The sequence below is a fragment of the Oryza glaberrima genome, chromosome 6, assembly GCF_000147395.1.
Source record: "Oryza glaberrima chromosome 6, OglaRS2, whole genome shotgun sequence".
NCBI classification, from domain to species: Eukaryota; Viridiplantae; Streptophyta; class Magnoliopsida; order Poales; family Poaceae; genus Oryza; species Oryza glaberrima.
In genome coordinates, this window is record NC_068331.1 from 20635516 (window position 1) to 20656621 (window position 21106).

Below are 21106 nucleotides of genomic sequence, written 5' to 3' on the forward strand. Positions count from 1 at the left end.
GGGAGGGCAGGAGATGGTGGCGGTGGCGGGCTGGCAGCGGCGTAACGAGTCGGGCGGCCGGGCTGCAGCGGCAGCCTCCCCTCTGCTGGATCCGGGAGGGGAAGCGGCGGCCAGCGGTGGGAGGGGAGGAGATGGAGGCAGGGCAAGCAAGCCGGTGGCTGCGGCGCACGACGAGGTGGCGGGCGAGCCGGGCTACGGCGGCGGCCTCCTCTCCGCCGGATCCGGGAGGGGAAGCGGCAGCCAGTGGTGGGAGGGGAGGAGATGGCAGCGGGGCGAGCAAGCCAGCGGGCTGCAGCGGCGACGGCACTAAGATTTGTTCTTTTTTTTAAAATGTGTGGTGATGTTGTAATTTTTTAGAGATGTTTTTTGAATTTGTGAATGATTAATTTTGTGATGTTTTTGTGAATTTGTGTATGATTAATTTTGTTGTGTGAGTTTGGCCTGTAAATGTTTGATCTGTGAGGGTTTGGCGCGAAATCAATATGAATACAACAAAAAAATGAACGAAAGAAAAGAGAAAAAACTCTTTGTTCCGGTTAGTAACATGAACCGGGATTAAAGATGCGCCCATCTTTAGTCCCGGTTAGTGTTACTAATATTTGAACCGGGACTAAAGATAGCGGTTTTTAGGCCCGGATTCGTAATCCCGGTTTGCTGCCCGGGACTATTGGGGCTTGCAAACCGGGACTACAAACGGTTTGTGCAGAAGTGATAATAAAGTTTACAACAAATTATTACATTACCTTTTTTAGATAATATAGGATTAATTAAAAGTACAGATTTTTTCCTTGGTCAAAGTATATCTCTCAACTAGCTGTGTACATGTCGACACGGCCACTTAATTTGCAACATGTGTGTGTTTGCATGTTAACATCAAATCCACCACACATCTGATATGATATATATCTGCATGTGTATGTGTCGTCCTTTTCTTTGGTCCATACATATGCATGAGAAGGCCGTGAGACCAAACGGATCATATCGATATCCAAGAAGAAGCTGATCATATACTCCCCCCGTCTCATTTTAAGCGTAGTCGCGAGTTTTCGTGTCTAAATTTGATCTTCTGTTTTATTTTTAAAAAAAAGTATGATTCGTATTTTTATTATTATTAGATGATAAAACATAAATATAGTATTTTATGCGTGACTTGTGTTTTTAAATATTTTTAGAAATTTTTTAAAATAAAACGAACAATTAAAGCTAGACACACAAAACTTATGGTTGTGTTTAAAATAGGACGGAGGGAGTATATTTTTAGTAGCTTGGATTAGACGTACGTCGCGTGCTGTCGTCCACGAATTATAGCTAACTACTTCTTCCTTTTCTCCGACAATTAAATGCACACTTGACCACCGATCTCTCCAATATCGCCATTAGCATATACTTCCTCCGTTTCGAAATGTTTAACGCCGTTGACTTTTTAGCACATGTTTAACCGTTCGTCTTATTCAAAAAATTTTGTGAAATATGTAAAATTATATACCTACATAAAAATATATTTAGCAATGAATCAAATGATAGGAAAAAATTAATAATTACTTAAATTTTTTGAATAAGACGAACAGTCAAACATGTGCTAAAAAGTCAACGGCGTCAAACATTTCGAAACGGAGGGAGTATCAAAGTGTGACCGTAGCACGTGCATCGGCGACTATACTTCCATCGACTTGCTCTCGTGAAGATACACACGCCAAGTAAAGGAAGGAAAAGCTCTATATATGCATGCACTTTGGGAGCATATCGATCTCTCCGGTGCAGCTAGCCCACGGTATGGGTTGGTGCATCCCCACACTCAAAAATATGGTGCACTACTTTTCTCTAAAGAAAAACAGAGCACAAACGCAGGCGCTCACTCATCTCCGTGAACTCACACACACCCCATCCTACATCTGTGAGCTTCTCAGAAAGTCTGGGCCGACATATCTTAGGCGGTGTTCTTAACTTGAGGTTTCCGACCTCACTCCCCAATTTACCGCACACATCATTACTGAGAATGCATCTTTAATGGGTTAGGCAAAAACCACAATAGTCCCGGTTCCAAGATTTAAAAGTGTAAGGGGACTTTATGATCAACTGGGACTGAAGATCATTTTTAATCCCGGTTCAAAAAGCTGTCAGGCCCCCATTACCTTTAGTCCTGGTTGGTATAAACAACCGGAACAAAATACATATCTTTAGTCCCCGGTTGTTTATACCAACCGGGACTAAATACCGGAGCCGCATATGCCTCGATCATATCCCTTGTCCTTATCTATCTACTGCACGCCTCGATCTCCTCTCACAGCGCCTCGGTCCACTCCTCCTCTAACTCCTCCACACCTCTAACTTCTCCACTCCTCCTCCCCCTCCCCTCCTCCCTTCCCCTCTCGATCTGAGGCAGCGGCAATGGTGGCGTGCAGGAGGCAGCGGCGGTGGCGGGCAAGAGGCGGCGGCAGCAAGTGGCAGGCGGTGGTGGCCGAAGGGAGGCGGCGGGCGGGAGGCGGCCGAAGGGAGGCGGCGGGCTGCGGCGATGACCTCCCCTCCCACCGGATCCAGCGGAGGAGAAGAGGCAGGCTGCAGGCGGTTAGATTCATCTTTATTTTAACCGGGACTAAAGATAGACATCTTTAGTCCTGGATTCATGGTCCCGGTTGCATAACCGGGACTATAGGGAGGTTACGGACTGTGGGTGAAAATCCTTTCTCCAGCAGTGCATGTTTCCCAAATTACTAAACAGTGTATTTTTTGCAAACAATCTCTATAGAAAAGTTGATTTAGAAAATTATATTAATATATTTTTTAAGTTTTTTAAGCTAATACTTAATTAATCATGCGTTAATATACATGTGAAAGGGAAGGGTTCCTAACCCCTCCAAAAGAACACGTGATTGATGAAGCCACAACTAGCGTCTCGCTGTTGACGAGTGCGTCATCTACCACTGAAAGAAATTAGTCGTAAATGCAAAAAATCTATGTCAAGTGTAGGATTTAAATCCGGTGGGTTGGTTCCACCACAAATAACATAACGAGTTGAGCTATGCTCACCTCGTAAAATATGGTGCACTACTGATAGGGTTATGGTTGAGCTATATTTATTTATTCTTTGTCTGGAGGAGCTGGAGATAAGAAATTAATTAACAGAATATTTGAACATGTCAGGGGTATACCCAAGAATTTGTGACCCCGCGATGAGTAAAAACGAGGCGTCCTCATACAACATTTTTTATGCCGGCACCAAGCGTTCACATTATCGTCATGAGATAACAGGTTCTTTCTATTAGCAATGATTATTATCAAAATTAACCTTCTTGGGGTCGAAAAAAACATGTTTGTTTTAGCCAAATAAGTGAAGGAGAATGAGGGAATGAAATAAGGATGTTTTGAAACATATTGAAATAAGGCCCATTAAATTTTATGGGGAGCTTGTGCCATCACCCATCCTGAATGTCTCTAAATACGGGCTTGCCATGTCATTATCTTCGTCATGGTCCAGTCCATATGACGCACTTACAAATTAATTGTATATTTGTTTCTGGAAGTTATGTTCCTTGTTAGTGAAACATTAGTGGCAAAAGAGGAATCACACGAATTTGCACAAATAAGGAACCATACTTTAACTTTAGGTATTCGTACTAAATTCAATGCACCACAACACGTCCGTAAAAAGTGATAATTGGTGACAACAGTTGGTCAGGTTCCTATCCTTCATGTTATTAAGTGGACCAACTACTATATGGGGAGAGAAATTAAACTAAAATCCCCACCGTTCTAATAATTTGCATAATTACCAAACTAACTAGATCTGAAAAATAGTATAAATGTATAAAAAAGAGTATATCGATGCCAAAACAACTAGCCGTTAATTAGGTAGGCTTAATTAAGAGTCTGTTCAGATTGGTACCAAAATAAACCTTAATAAATTTTGGCAAATTGACAACATTACCAAAATTTTGATAGGATTGGCTTAATAATATTACCAAATTTCCATACGCATTGCCAATATTTGATAACAAACTAAATGTAACCACAAAATTAACAATTTTACCAAATAATGGTATTGTTAAAAATGTCATCAATCTAAATAGCCCCTAAGTCAATCTAATTTATAGTAATAATGAATGGTTGAATGCATGCCTTATACAGAGTAAATTGTCCCATTTATCTCTACTCGTATAAAATATGGTAGTGGCGGCAGTGAATCTGCCACCACCCAACTACCACGCAAGGCCCACAACACACTATGACAAGATTTTCCCTATTTTCTAGCCCCATATGCCATAGATAGCTCTAACTCAGTAGGTACATAGAAAATGACAATAAAAGTAAGATGACAGTAATATATTTAAGAGTAGGATTAACTTTCTTTGTGAACTTTATAATATATACGATGAGCTATATACATTGGTTTTCTAAAATATTCGTTGTAACAAACATATAAATTATGCTTATAGTATATATATGTCTAAAATGACCGGGTTCCACCGTACGTACCGTCTGCAAGCAGTACTATCTGCAGCTAGCCTGGAAATTAAATTCAGATCGATCGACCTGATGATAGAAATGGCTTACGTGAGCACATATAGATGCAGTGCACGAAGTCGTCTGGTTTCTTTGGAATTTCTGCGCACTGACGTGCATCCTTGATTTGATTCGATTCTATCCATGCCTGCCGGCCGCGACAACTACGTTTCAGGGGAGATTCAGATAATTCATACGTCAAGCTCTCTTGATCATTCGTCAACATTGTTGCTTAGTCCCATCAACAAAAAAAGGGTTAATTAAAGATGTTCGATCGATCATTCGATGTTCCATCTTTCATCAATATGATCCACTTGATATTGATACGTATAATCATCATCAATTAGCTATAGCTAGCTGCACTGCTGGAGAAAGGGTCTTCACCCAAGGTTGGTAACCCCTATAGTCCTGGTTACGAATCCGGCATTAAACATGTTCATCTTTAGTCCCGGTTGAAATAATCGGGGTTAAAAGATAGAGCCAGATCCGGTTGATAGTTTCTTTTTTCTTTTTGTTTTTAACTTTGAATATTGATTTCACTACATCCCCAAATCGATCATCTCCAAAATTACAGAAAAAAAGGATCATCTCCAAATTCATCACAAATTCTAAAAAAAACATCACATAGTCACATCACATACAAATCAAATGCATCACAAATTCTCAAAAGCAAATTCATCACAAATCCTTAAAAGAAAATCCACCGCCGCCGCCCTCCGCCGGGCCGCCACCCGCGCCGCCATGGCCTTGTGCGCCGCTGTGCGCGGCGGCATCCCGCCTGCGTCGGAGGGGAGGGGGAGGGAGCCGCCGCGCCCGCAGGGAAGGAGGAGAGAAGATGAGAAGGGAGAAGGATTGTAGAAGATGATAAGATAAGATTGCAGAGGAGGAGAGATGAGAAGATAAGGCTGGGAGAGGAGGAGGCGCATGGCTCCGGGCGCCCGCGATTTTTTTATTTTTGGTCCCGGTTGTTATAAGCAACCGGGATTAAAAATGGATCTTTAGTCCCGATTGGTATTGCCAACAGGCACTAAAAATAGTAGAGGCTCTGACTCATTTTTAACCGGGATTAAAAATAATTTTTAGTCCTGATTGATAACACCAACCAAAACTAAATGATAAAAAAAATTGGTTAGGCTTTTTAACCAGGAAAAAAATATGTTTAGTCTCAGTTCCTATTCAAACCATGATTAATATGGTTTTTGGCCAACCGATAAAGATGGTTTCTCCAGTAGTGCTGGCTACTAGAGTTTGTTGGCTCCAAAATTAATTAATGACCATGTAAATGAGATATGCACATATAGCGTTAGATTTGGAAAAGGGCATGGGCGATGATAATTACTTTGGACCACAGGTGCACTATACCAGCTAAAATAGGGAGTGCTTATCTACTCTTCCCGCAAGTAGAAAGCACATTTTGTTCCAAACATGTTTAAACGTAATGGCGCACTAAGGAAGTAGCACTCAAATATATACACTGACCTAACATGTATATGCATCATGCATGCATGGACAATATAGATTCCGGTACAATCATTGCTAATTTGTATGGAAGGGAATTAAGTAGAAAACAAAAATCTAAGGCATGATGACCACTGTAAACCATAAGAGAAGCGAAACAGATGATTAGGAGTAATTAATAACTAGTAGTTTTATGGGAGTAGAAGTCGGACACAAATTTATTTGTTTTGTTTCAATTGTAGATAGGGTTCATACTCAAAATCAGACTCTAATACCATATTACCATATTCAGTTGCATGCAAATGCACATGCCAATCTCGTCCAAAAGCTTAAGCTGATGAGATAAATGAAACTTATACTTAAATATATATATAGTCATCACTAGTTATGCTAGTACGAATGCACATAGATACATATTGATCAATCCTTATGAAAGCCTACTAATCTGGGAATGAGATAGAATCTAGTAGTAGGAATTATATATCCAGGTCTAGTTTACAGACAGCAGTAAAGTTCCCCAGAAGGGTTCTTTTTGATAAGATTGATTAAGCCAAGCATGCATGCAGGTACCGATGTCCTCCGGCCGAGTACACATGATTAGCTAGATAGCGCCACATCGAGCTTCAAATTACAGTCCTAACTAAAACAAGTGAAGTGTGGAAGATGATTATATGATATAAACACTATTTTCTCTGTCTCACAATATAAGTCACACACACACACATATATATATATATATATATATATATATATATATATATATATATATATATATATATATATATGTAAATGAATAGAATGACTTACATTGTGAAACGGAGGAGCTAACTTAATTAGCTAAGGTGCATGCAAATACTTATATGAATAGGTCAAGCTAAGAGCCGTAGGAGACAGTGAACGTGGAAAGCCTCAGGTGGCTCGATCAGCTGAGCTGGGCAACCTATCGATCTGCACGGGACATGCATGGTCTAATTGTTAAGAACCCACCAATTAAGAGGCAATAATCTATCTCTCTATCTATCGATCTATCTGCAGAGATAGAAGTGGGTGATAACCGATGAAAAAAAAAGAAAAGGAAAATATATAGACGCCAAGTTAAGCTAGCTACACAAGCCGACTCATCGCATCGGCATTGCAGATTTGGAACGCATTAATTACATGCGAGGAGGTTTTGTTTTTAATTAGAGTGATCATGGATGAAATCATGAAATGGTTTAGTGTACTTAGAGCAAGTTTAATAGTATAGCCAACTACTAGCTCCAATTCATCTATAGCCAATCTAATAGCTCATTCATACAATAATTACATACTATACTATTAATATCTGGTCCCACCTATCATACACACACTGCGCCTTGGAGTCGTGCTACAGCTAGCTACAAATCTGTAGCCCGCTGTCCTTCTCCCTCCTTATTTATCTGCTTAAAATATATCTGCAGCTGATTTATAGCCTGCTATTGTACCTGTTGCTCTTAGTAGGGGTAGATGGGTTGGGCAGAAAGGCACCCTGGCAGTGAGGTGGTCGCTCCATCTGGTTCGACCGCCGTCTTTCCAGGGTCACCTGTTCCGTTTTGCTTTTGTTTTTGTTGTTTTTTGGCCAAAGTTCGCACGTAGATTCAGAACGAGGAAAACAAGGTTAGTTTAGGCTGGACCTGGATGAATCAGCATGGAGCTTTTTTGTTTCCATGCCATTGGAAGACGAGCGGGAGCTTTGACACCTGGTGCAATGCTGATCCTTGCCGTTTCAACCATCTCAAGAGACTATTTTGAGCTTTTCGTTTCCGATTCCTGTTGGCACTTGGCAGGCCGAGCCAGAAAATTTTCACGCTTAGGACTAAGCTAATGGGATCTTAAATATTTTTATAAATTACATAGCATTTTTCAAGATTATAATGGGGATTATGGAGCTAAGCATAGAGCCCAAGCCCTAGCTGCCCCACGCCTGATTCTGCCCCTGCTTGTTGGGTTGGGTTCGGTTTGGTTCTACTCCCTCCGTTACAAAATAAACTAACCTTGTATGGGATAGATGACACATCTAGTGCTACCAATATGTCCGTTACAAAATAAACTAACCTTATATAGGATATAATACATCTAGTGCTATAAATCTGGACATAAGTAATCTCACACATCCTAAATTTCTAGTACTATAAATCTAAACATACACATCTAGATTTATAGTACTAGGAGTTTAAGATATGTTACATTTTGTATGAATTTGGTTTATTCCGGACGGAGGAAGTACGCAACACTGCAAACTCTCATCAGTGCCAAACGGCTGAGCTGAGCTTTTACTTCTACGACAAATGCGACATATCATCGATGTCTTGGAAACGCCAATTAACGTCGTATACTCGTATTACAACTACTAGGGAGCCCCCACAGTTGCAGATTATTTGGCTCCCTCCTACCTCCTTGACAGTTGGATCATTAAACAACACAACATAAGGCTATCTCCAACAATAAAACCCAAAATCCAATACCCATTTCCAACAATGAAACCCAAAATACAAGACCATTTCACGTTTGCATAGCGCTACAGTCAAAGAGTTCAATACATATTTTTGGTATTCTCCAACAATAAGACCTAAAAGAGAACCCTTACTGCAAATAGATCTTCAGAAGAGAGGATACTCAAATTTAGATTATGCCTCTTATAACACACAAAATGGGTCTTCTGTATAGGTCCTCTTATAGCACGCAAAATGGGTCTTCTGTATAGGTACTCTGTTAGAGGCTCAAATAGTACTATCGAAGACCCATTTTGAGTTTGGGTGCCCTTATGGGTCACTTGTTGGAGACAGTCTTAATGCAAGGAAATGGACAATGGCTACAGAATGTAAGGACCAGTCTGCAAATATCTTATATTACAAGGGAAGATCCGAGTACACAGGAGCATTGAGAAACAAAGGTGAGCAGCACAGCAGCTATCTCTATAATCTAGACCTACAGCAGAGGCAAGGGCATCTCTGAGAAGCAAACAGGTCGACCCAGAGATGCCATACACAAGTTCAATTCAGCACCCATACAATGATGAAGCCAGAAGCTAGATGCTCCACGGTTAAAGACAAAACGACACATGTCGTTATGGAGCACAAGCAAAGCTCTGTAAAACTTGCCGTAGATCTAGGGGGTTCTCAGCACAGGATTCTACGATCTTCCCTGTAATAAAGCTCCCCTGATTGCTGCCCTTATCATTGCTTGACATGATGATCTTATCGCCATCTTCCCTTAACAGCCCCCCTTGCTTGCAGATCTGTGTCGAAAAGGAAACTTTGTAAGTCGAGCAACTTACCATAGACTCCTCCAGCAGATGCTCTCTATCTTTTTGTCCTTTTTACACCGTTTTCCAACCTCATGCAGTTGATGTCAGACTAACCCTGCGATAGAGTAACAAACAAGTACCAAACAGCAGGGTATAAAGAAAACAGAGCAAATTGAGATAGTGAACGCACAAGGATTGAGTTCAGGGTCATGCCTCAATGATGCCTTCTGTGGCGCATCCGAGTTCACACCTGCATGAGCTTTAGAAACCACTTCAATCCCATTGTTTGGCTTTATATATCAAAAAATGAAAATGAAGTGAACAAATAAAAAAGGTTCAGATCATATATAAGGACATCTTAATTTCAAAAAGGAGAACCAGAAAAGACCTCTAACTCTTCGGGAAGACCAGTTTGAACGACTCCATTTCCACCGAAATGCACATTTTCAACCAGGGCACTTCCCATGTCCTCGGCTCTCTCCAATAGCTCCCCACTTTTGTTGCCTCCCAAGCTTTCACTTCCAACGAGCTCTGACACAACCTTTTCTGCCACACGTTTCAAAGATACAGCTACAGTTGTAGTGGTGCAGTTCTTCATATTGGAACCACAGTTATCATGCTCTTTAGTAGCATCACTAGGACAAACCGCTTCCACTCCCACACACTTGGAGCCTGATGTAACAGAGTCCAAACTTTTTTCAGATGCCAGTGGTGAATTCAAGCAATTTGCTTGTTCTAGATTGCCATTGGCAAGTGAAACCGGACTTCCACCACTTGCACCGGAAGCATCAGCAATATTGCCTGATGGAGGCGATGAAGTTTTCTGGTGAACTGGGCTAATTGAGGGGCTAATTGAGGCCCTCTTAACAGATCTACCAGGTTCACTATCATAAACCCCAGCTGTATCATGCTTTCGCTTGGGCTGCCCATCTGGGGATCTATTCGCTGTGCCATCTTCAACATCATTTTTATTAGACTGCTGGGGATGATTTATATGCCTCGAAGGACGAGGTCTCTTGTAGCCCTCTGGAAACACATAGGATGGAATCTGCTTCCTCCGAACATGAGATACAGCCAACTCCATCCCAGGTCTCCAGTACCCATACATGCCGATATCATGCCTAAATTCATCTACTGTTCCACGAATATCAAACTGTTGACCCTCCTGTATTTTTGCACCTTCTTTCCTTGATAAACCCATGAAAAAAGCACAATGAGCACATTGTCTGGAAGGGTCAGCATACTCATGCGGGTAAGGATGGCATTGTAACATTCCATATGTGTCTCTTTCAATCTGCACTTGTCAACAAATAAGAAAAATACTCAACAATCAACCACATCAAAAATAACAATAATAATTAGTAATCTTAACAGTCTATAGTAAAGAGCCAGTTTAGTGGTAACAGAAGGCATGAAAACTATCACCCTACTAATTCTCAAGCCAATCTGCAATAACTACTCTAAGCTTCCCCATGGAATTGGTTGATATTTTGTACTAGTACTGAATATACAATACCAAATCAACTTTCACAATCAAAACATTCCAACTGACTCCACATAGCCTAATGAACAGTCCTCATACCACTGACCCTTCCAGGCAATAGCTCCAAAGGCCAATGATCTTGTAAGCTACTGTAGTACTCCCTCCGCCCCACAAAAAACAAACCTAGGCATGGATGTGACATATCCTAGTACATGGAATCTGTTTGTTTTTTGAGGGATGGAGGGAGTACACAATAAAGAGCTTAAGCAACAAATTACCTTTAAAGTAAGTTGTCTTAACCGAGATTCAACCCATCCCTTCCAAAGTCTAAGATCTTCTCCATCTTCAGCGATGATGTCAACCTGGAGATAATTCTTATATGCTTCAAAAAATTGGAAAGGCTCAAAAAGAGCAGACCAATTAGCCTTACTGATATCGATTTCCTGCATTGCAGAGCAAAGGATGCATAGTCAAAACAGAAAGCACTCACTAAAAAAGTAACTTATGTAGTGACAGAAAACTACCTGGCAAATTTTGTTACCAAACTGGAATTGCTCCATCATAACCCTAAGTGTGCTTGTTGAAACATTATAGCTGGAGTTCATGCACGGGTAAGCAGGGGTTATTATGGGCATATGATGAGATCTGTCACGGTGATATTTGCGTGGATCCCACACAGGAAAACCAAGTTCATCCTCCTCAATAGCACAAAGCATCACGGGATTTGGCCATTGCCATTGAGTAAAAACTCTAAAGAATCTTGAGACAAGCATACTCGGCACAGCATTAGGGTAGAGCTGGCAGACACGTGCAACAAGTAAAGCCCAATTGACACCGCCAAGAAAACCAGTAACCTGGCACCGAAGAGAAGTCAATAACCAAACTCAAAAAGAAACGTTACTGACAATAATGACAAGAATATACTTACATTAGAGTAAACTCCTCTTTTTTTCGCCCAATACTTCAAACACCTTAGCGTTGTTCGAAAGTTCTACCATTAAGCATATGGACATCATTAGACTGCTATCCTAGAAGAACAAAAAAAAAAACATGCATATACTGTAGATTGCTCAGACCAACCTCAACATTTGGAACAAGCCTAAGAATCTGGTCAGCTACTCTGCACCCATTAAGACTGCGAACAGTTACTTCATCAACATCATACAGTACTGATCCTTGCGAGATATCCAAGTCCTGCAGCAATACATTAGACACAATGTATATCTTGATTCTTGAAAAGCTAGCATAACAACGGGCAAAATGGATCCCTAGAAGAAAGGGCAACTGTAGAAATGACATGATTTTATAGGGTAAATGACATGATTTTAAAAATCCAGAATGTTGCAAATAAAAATATAGGGTAAATGACATGATTTTATACAAAAGGCATAGCAGAGAGAAAGATCCCTTCATTGCCTGAACTGATTTCTTATGGATGGCAGGAGACCACCCAAGGTACAAACAATAATGCAGTCTGGATAACTTCAACAATAAACTTGTGGTTTTATCATAAAACTATTGCATAAAATTCAAAGAGCAGCAATAGAGATCTTCATACCATTATCCAAGGTATCAGAAAATGACTATTCCGAACAGAACCCTTAACTAAAATACAATGTAAAATGCCATATATAGCATGTGACGAAAGAAAATCTTAGAACTATTATGCGGCATACAGAAACAGGTAAGCATATGAAAACATTTATACTTTATACACTTACTGGTGGTACTACTAAGAGAGAGACACTCGCATAAAGAAGGTCAATTGATATTCCATGGAATTTAAATTTCATAACAGGAACATGTGCATCAGGTACAGGTTGCAACTCAGTAACTTCCTCCGTTTGTGCCAATATGTCATGTAGTACAATAAAGAAATCCTCCTGCAGAAAGAGTATCTATGTTAGAGGGCACTCATGACATCTCTAAACTGATATTACATGATAGAATTCAAATACGTTGTCACCTCACGATTCACATATGAAGGCCCAACACATAAAGTATCAATGTCAGCTCCAGGGCCATGAACCTACAAAAGCAGAAACATCAAATTATGTAAATTTGAATCAATCTACCATAAGAAATTGATAGAAAATAAGAAATATGTGCACCAAATAGAATAGAAGCATAGAAAGGAAAAAAAACAAAAAATGCTTTGCAACCTAGCACCAACACTGATGTTTTAGGAGTAGCCTTACAATCACTGTTCTGCTCATATTTACATTATATACTATTAGTTCAGCGTGTAACAGCATCATATTCATGACATCACTAGTTCTGAAAAACTTTATCTTCATCAAGCTCGGAATGCATCATCTGTCAAACTACATAAGGGACAGTAAATAAGTGAAGCTAGAAAAGTTAAAGGGGCTAGACAAAACATGACCAAATATTGACTTCAAAGATTACTGTTAGTTCTCAAAACTGTTGGGGGTCTACTTGAAAGAACTCATGTATTATTTATTCCTACATTAAGTTATCAACTAACGTAGCTACTAGCACCTACTTTTTGGAGCAATGAAATAAACATTGAGCTAAAAAATTAGCACGGAATGACAGAAAATAAGAAACAGGCCTAATTATTTTAACAATGATATGATGCTAAGCTCATAACAACTAACACTGATGGAGCATGACCACACAATAAGAGGCACATGATATAGGATACTAAGGCCCTGTTTGTTTCAGCTTAAGATTATTATAATCTAGATTATTGAGTCGGATTACTATAAGCTGGATTATAATAAGCTGACATAGAATAAGTTGTTAGCTATTTGTTTCTCTAGATTATTAGCTGGTTGTTAGGTGTTAGCCACCCAATAATCTAAAAAAAGCACCTTTAGAGTGGATTACTAGATTATAGTAATCTGGCTTATAGATTGTAATAATCTATCATAATAAACTATCTGTTTGTTTCAGCTTACTCCTAATAATCCAGATTATAATAATCCTAAGCTGAAACAAACATGGCCTAAGATCATACGACCCAGGATCCAGGTTGTATACAACCACAAGCTGTACTCTAATCACCTTTAGTGTCCCCCACAACCTAAAAGTTTTACTAAGAAGCTGTTTCTCATTACAATTATGATCAAATAATTTGTGGCAGCCATGTCAAAGGTTGGTAGTGGACAAAATTATTTTTGAACTCAGAACTAAATCACTTAGATATGAAATCCCTATCATTAGGATTGCTCCTATCCGCCATCAGTTGCAACCAAATGGCAGGTGGCTTAATTATAGTAATTTAATCCTGCTCCTACTATTAACACAGATTATATTGTGGACCGAGAAAATTCATATATTACTCAGGCACAAGGAAATTTAATCTCTTCCTCTGCTACTAATGTTGATGCACAAGGAAATTTAATCTCCCTTTACCTGTTAAATGACAGGAAGTTCATATTAATATTAAGGCACAAGGAAATGTAATAAATCTCTATTCCTCTATTAAATGGCAGCAAAGGACACTATCAATAGCTCCCACTAATATGTAAAACGATAAGAGTCAGACAAGGCAAACAATACTACAGAAAAAACTATGGAGGTGTATGTGGTAGGAAAATAACAGAAACACGGGATATAATATAATAGTTACCCCTAAACGGTATGACCCAAACGTGAAGAGTACAGCATTTGCTTCTTCAACCATCTGATCAGTGTAACCTCTCTGGCTGGTTAACTGCTTCACCCAATCTTTTATAATCTGCAAGTCCAAACAAGAACGATGCTTAGCAGATGATTTTCAACTTACAACAATATACCGTAGAAAAAAAATGGCGGAGCTACATTATGAGGGGGTGGTGCCCAGGAACCCGGTTAAAGTTCGTCTATTTCACCATATGTGCCCCCCCCCCCCTAAAGGCTACAAACTCAGGCACCCGCATCAGCTTAAACTCAGTCAAAGCAGAGTAAAGCAAGTAAGGGGCACCCCTCTCCATTTTGTTCTAGCTCCGCCCCTGGTACAAGGGGACGAGTGCTAATAGCACATTTAGAACAGCAACTACCTTCTAAGGTACACATCAAAATGCATCTTCTTTTTCTCTATCCATTAAAGCAGGACACAGTTAAAATAGCATGACACCAGAAGTAGATACCTTATCGAGCTCCCCTAGCACCTCCTCTCGCCTAGCCGACTCCTCCGGACTCTCATACAGACCGGCTTCAACCAAGAACTGCAATTATGATCAACGAAACAATAGCATCATATTTACGAAATAAGGCAAAACAAGCACACTAATCAAATAAGGCAATACGATTTTGTAGAAACCTTCTCCAACTCCGCTGTCTTCTGCAGGTCAACCTCCGCCGGCTCAGCCAACGATATCGGTTTTGTAATTCCATACTGCTTCTGTGGCTGCTCGGCGACGGCAGCCGCTGCGGCAGCGTTACAGGCCGCCATGGAAGCCCCTCACAAGAGAGCACGAAAACCGATTCCGCAACAGAACCAACCTCACTGGAGGAACCCGAACCAGCGCGCGCAGATCGGCGATTCCGCAACAGAACCAATCTCACTGGAGGAACCCTAAGCAGGGCAGATTGGCGCCTGCAACCCCAATTAAAAAAAAAAAAAAGCAGTTCCCCCTCAAACTCCAAAAAAGGCACTCAAATCCTCTCCACGAAATCGACCGAGCACACGATCCCCTCTAACACTTCCAATATATAATAAATATGATAAAATCCCGAGAAGAACTACGACTCCGGGTAGGATCAGGAGAGGGATCCCTCGGTGCACACGGATCCGAATAACTCCCCCGTCGCCGAACCCCTCATGCCCGATTTCCCCCACACGGAAACCACCACCACCACAGACCGACCGGATCAGATCGAAACCGCCTCGCCCGGGCCGCCCGGATCCCCCCAGATCGGAGGCGCGGGTGGGGGGGCGGGAGCGGATCCGGCGATCCGCCCGCGCGCGGGGACGGCAGGCGGCGCCGCTCCCGGTGGCCCGCCGCGGCGGCGGCGGCGGCGGAGGCGGCGAGGGGAGGTGGAGAGGATGGGATGGGGATGGAAAGCGAGGCGGATGGGAAGAGAGAGATGAGAGACAGAGAGGAGGAGCCCGTGTGTTTTGTGAGGTGTATCTGTCGATATTTTTTTTTTTTTGGTCTCGTGAGGATCGAGATTTTTTTTGGCGAGGGGTTTTAATGGATATTTTTTTTCCGGGTGGGCGAGCGAGGCGAGGGTCTCTCGCGTTTGCGGTTACTTAGTCTGAAATCTCCATTAGCTGTTTAATTAGGATGATTAATTATTTGGTTATTGGTAATTTAATAGTAATACTGTGATTACTGATTAGTGATGGGTTCGGTGGGATAAACACGCGGACGCGGGGGGATATGTATTCTGTTGGCGCCGCCACGCGAGCGAGCGGGACACGCGGTTGGGGGGGAGAAAACGGGGGAAGGAGTGGGCGCGTGGCGGTGGTGGTGCGGCGCCGACGACGAGGACGCGGCGGGAGATCTTTCTTCGGTAGGAGGGACTAGCGAGGAATAAGAGCTTTGATCTAGAAGGTTCATCATATTTCTATCACTGTGTTTGCATTATCTACTATGTAAAAAAGAAAGATAAATTCTAGCTACAAACATACATCAGGCACGTAGTTAGGATTACAATATTTTATTTAGGACGGAGGGGTACAAAAGTTTCTACCATTACTATTTATTAGTATAAATCCAGGTGGATGTCACACCAAACTCTTTCAAATTTAAAATCTTGCCCTACACTGTCACGATTTCTCTGTTAAAAGCACCGAGCAACTTGATGTCATATCGATTGCATACACATGCAACGTCTAACAATTTAAATTTGTTTTCAGGCTGAGTCCGTACCATTCCTGACATTCGAAAATATCCACTCCGTGTTCGCACACCGTCCATGTCTCATCTAAAATCATTACGATCCTAAAATTTCATAATATATACATGTGAAGAAACATAGTGTATATGAATTTTTTTAAGTTGTTTTAACTCTTCTTCTTTGAAAAATATTGCTTTACATATGCTGAAATTAATTAGTCAAAAGTGGAGTTTTATGGAATATTTCAACCATAAAACTTATGGTTATATGCCACACGTCATAACATTTGTCTTTTTTTACAACTTTAACTTATAACATGGGTTTTGTGAAATTTGCTCAAAATCAATTCGTTCACTGCGAACATTTAAATAGTAGAACTACTGGTGCAAATTTACCATACCATAAAAGGTACGAATATTTGAAGGGAAAAATTCACACAATGAGTAAACATGAAACTATGTGGCACAAAGCTTAAGAGGAAATGAAAGAGTAGAAAATACAAATGTGCTAAATATGATCACAAATTATCCTTAGCACTTTCTCGTCATCATAAATATCTTGGTAGTTGTCCTCCAAATTAAGAAGACATTGATAGTAGACAAATTGTGCATTATGTGTACTAAAATTAACGCATAGAACGATGCAGCGACACATGTGTGCAGGCGAGTGCGATAGCGAGGAATGGATTCGGCAGCAATGCATACATCTCCAATCAGAAAGAGGAGGTTGTCTCCCAACCAAAGGAAGGAGGAGGAGGAGGAAGGAAGGAAGGAAAAGAAGGTCTCCAAGCTCATAAGCTGCGTCGACATGGTCTTTGGGAACTATGCGTTGATGCACTATATTGATATGCTGAACAGCGTTGCAAGCTGCAGTAGCACTCGATGTGCCTCTGTTAATGTCAAATTTTGCCGATTTTTCATCAATAGCCTTGTGGAGGTTGTCCAACACCCGCTCGTCAGTCTATGGCAGAGGAGGACGAAGCACCGCAATCGACATGGATGCAGGGCCACCGTGGTGTCGGGGAGGAGAGCAGACTGGTGAGGAGGAGGCGATCGACAATCATCACCGCCCCTAACCTCATCATGTCACTGTAACTACTAGACCCACGCCTTGTCACCATCCCCCTATCTCTTTGCATCTGGATCTGCTTGCGCTGCCAATCGGTCCCGTGCCAAGCTCTACTAAGCTCGTCGCCGCTGCCACCGGGCCGCGCCTCGTCGACGCTCCTCTCCCTAGGTCGCTTTGTCGACCGCCGCCGCCATTCCGGTATGTTAGGGTTTGCAGGGCAATTGGGAAGGTATTAAAGAATTGATGCATGGGTGTTTTGGCCTATATGAAAACATAGTAGACAAAGAACGCTTCAAAACACATATCGCTGTACGGCATGGTATGTATCCATTTTTGCAACTATTTTTAGTGACATGGCTCCAATTAGATAAATTATCACTACTAGAAAAACCATTTTTGCAAACGTTGAGTTCTTTTTCCTAGGCGGGTATTGCCCTAGGAGACAAATGGCCGCCTACGAAAATAACATATGTGGGGTGGGATTGTTGTTTTTTGCAGGCGGACCTCTTAAGAGCCCCGCCTACGAAAATAGATTTTTTTGCAGGCGGAGCTGTTAAGAGGTCCGCCTATAAAAAGGTGGATGATATTAAAAATGTCACTGCCTACCACCAAGATCGCTAAGTCCCACACCAAACGCCTCTCCCTCTCCGCCTTTCTCTCTCTCTCCCTCTCTCCTCTCCTCCCATCTCTCCCACCTCTCCTCTCCCGGGAGTTGTGGCGGTGGCTAGCGGGGGCAACGGCTGATGGCGTGGAGGATGGCGGCGGCACAGAGGTGGCGGCTACCGGCGGGAGGCGGAGGGTGCATGGGCGGCGACGTCTCCCCTCTCTCCTCCCAGATCCGGTTGAGGCAGCGGCGGCGCGGAGATGGCGGCTACCGGCGCGAGGCGGAGGGTGCATGGGCAGCGGCGTCTCCCCTCCCTCCTCCCAGATCCAGTGGAGGCGGCGCGCAAAGGACGGTGGCGGTAGAGGGCGGCGTCGGTGAGGAGGTGGCGGCTACCGGCGGGGGGCGAAGGGTTCATGGGCGGCGGCGTCTCCCCACTCCTCCCAGACCTGGTGGAGGCAGCGTCGGTGGGCAGCGGCGACCTCCCCTCCGGATCTGGCTAGCAGCGGCGGTCCTCTCCTTTGGCGACGACTGTGATGCATTTGTTTTGATTGTAAACTGTTTTGATTGTGAACTATGTTGCTTCTATGTTAATTTGTGATGTTTATGTGAATTTGGATTAACTGGATTGGATGGAAAATGGGAACTGGATTGGATGGGGAATGGGAACTGGATTGGGAACGGGAAGCTGTAGCCGGCCGAAACGGCAGTAGCTGCCCTTTTTTTTAATACGCTGGAAATTCTTTTCGTAGGCGGACCACATGCCCGCCTGCGAAAATCAACTATTTTTACATGCGTTGAGTTGCAGGTGGACCAGTTATCCGTCTGCGAAAACTTATTTAGCCCGCTTGGAAAAACACTTTTTCTAGCAGTGTATAATTCTACTTTTTAAAACTGGTACGATTTATAATGATTATATATCTAGTTAACCCTTACAATAGGTGTAAGGAGTTTAGGAACTTTGTTGGAGCTGGTTTACCGAAAGCAAGGCCCCAGCATTATTGATACGTGCAGCCGACAAATTGCCTTTTTTTTTTTTAACTCGCCGACAATTGCCATTGACCAGCCTGAAAAGGAGGAATGATGCCTCAGCCCAATTCCCTGTCCACCAAACCGAAGAAAGAGAAGTCAAGGCAACACAATTTTTTATTTAGTGATGCAAATAAAAAGAAATTGGTTTGTTCTACTCGGTTGCTAAAAGCATTTGTGCTCAAAGCTTAGATGCTCCATCCTTTGTACCACCCTACCACTTGCTACTTTTGAACAACGCTTTTAGTGCGTAAGAAGTGATTGCTTAATGAACAACATGTTCAGCTAAACGTGTGATATATATATTCGCCTCCGTCGTAAAATATAAAAGAATTTAACTATGCGTTATGCATTTGTATTATCAAAATTCCTTGTGTTTTATAACGGAGATATGACTACTTAAAAGGGTTTTCTTGAGTTTTCCTTAGTAAAACATCAGCGCAATGTGAGAGTATCCATTCTTAGTTATTACATACTATTAGTTCTTGAGAAGGAAAGAGGAAAAAAAAAGACTAACTATATTTGTGGTGCCACATTTTTCATAAAAACAATTAAATTATTTTACACTTTAAATTAAATCCATTCACATGTTGAATTTCAAAACGTAAGTTGTAAATTCCAAAACTTACACTATAACTTTTCTAGTACATTATATATAAGAGAATTAAGATAAAAACAAGTGATTACATGCTTATTGCTTAGGCCCTCTTTGTTTAGGCTTAGGCTTATTGGCCTAGATTTTTAAGTCAGCTTATTGGCTTATATGATTTATAAGCCGGTGGATTTAATGTCCTAGGTTTAGTGGTTGAGTCATACATCTACCTCACATAAGCTAAAAAAAGCTTCTCCAACCTAGCTTTTGGCTTAATAGTGTTAGAGTGGCTTATGGCTTCAAAAAAGCTAAACGGAAAAGCTGCTTGTTTGTTTAGGCTTAAACTTTTTGACTTATAAGTTGGCTTATAAGCCTAAACAAAGAGGGCCTTAATAGAGATTAGAGAGTATACGAGAGATTGAAAAAAAAAAAGAGAAGAGAAGAAGTGGCAAACACATAGAAAAAAATGACTAGAACGAAAAAAAATGTGACGGTATATTTTTTGTAGAACTGAAAAGAAAATTTGGAATTGGATAATTACATAGGTTGGACCTTTTCATTGTTAAGCAGGAAAAAGTACATTTTGACTCCTTCAAATAAATCTCGGATCTGATTCGTATCCCTTAACCATGAAACTAGGTTTAATGACTCCTCAAACTATTAAAATGGGTACAAAATAACTTCTAGGGTAGTATTGAAGGTGGTATTAAGCTGATGCGGTTGTCTAGTCGTCATGGAAATTAAAAAAAATAGAGTGGGACCACATGTAAGTGATAATAGAATAAAAAAAAGGTTGCTTCCGCCTCCTCACCGCGGTCGTCCGTGTATTCCTCTCCAGGGATGGAGGACGCTTCCTCCACGACGCCTTCCTTTTCATCACACTGTTGCCCCACGGGAGGCGGTGGTCTCGTCCCGCCACCATAGTGCTCGTGTCGTTCTCCATAGCAGAGCTCCGTGGCACGGGATGCCCTCGCGCTGTCATACAACCTAGGGTTGGTGGACTGCCAGCTTGATCTGTTGTTGCGGGCCGTCTCACACCGTCCCACTACGCCATCAGCTTTGCATTACTTCGGTGACGACTCCCTTGTATTTTGCCACCATTGATGCCTCCACGGCCGGTTATCCACTCTAGATCCACTACATCGCTGCCAGCCTCACCACACCTCCCCAATCTCTCCCAACATAAAAAAACAATTTCCTAGTCACTAGGAACGCATGATGACACCCTTGGAAGCCTGAGATCCTGACATGAGTTCGCTTTCATCTCTTCTCTTTTAGTTGGACCGAGCTCACGATGGCCGCGCTTTCACTGTCGTC

At 41.8% G+C, this 21106-nt stretch overlaps 1 protein-coding gene across 9 annotated transcripts; it reads right to left on the reverse strand.

The window, feature by feature from the left end:
• Positions 1-8798: 8798 nt before the first annotated feature.
• LOC127775998 (nuclear poly(A) polymerase 4-like) lies at positions 8799-15782 on the reverse strand. Of its 9 annotated transcripts, none has more exons than XR_008018087.1 (12): positions 14977-15781; positions 14804-14881; positions 14305-14412; positions 12673-12735; positions 12428-12589; positions 11787-11900; positions 11635-11697; positions 11231-11560; positions 10985-11149; positions 9612-10517; positions 9414-9482; positions 8799-9214 (listed from the first exon to the last, which is right to left on the reverse strand). XR_008018087.1 is itself a non-coding variant. In XM_052302313.1 (12 exons), the coding sequence occupies exons 1-12, from the start codon at positions 15106-15108 to the stop codon at positions 9190-9192; spliced, it is 2223 nt and encodes a 740-aa protein (XP_052158273.1). In that variant the 5' UTR covers positions 15109-15782; the 3' UTR covers positions 8799-9189. The 9 variants fall into 9 exon arrangements, 7 of the variants coding, with proteins under 7 accessions (XP_052158273.1, XP_052158270.1, XP_052158275.1 ...); XR_008018088.1 differs by having other exon boundaries at positions 9414-9473; positions 14977-15780; XM_052302313.1 differs by having other exon boundaries at positions 9437-9513; positions 14977-15782.
• Positions 15783-21106: the final 5324 nt, after the last annotated feature.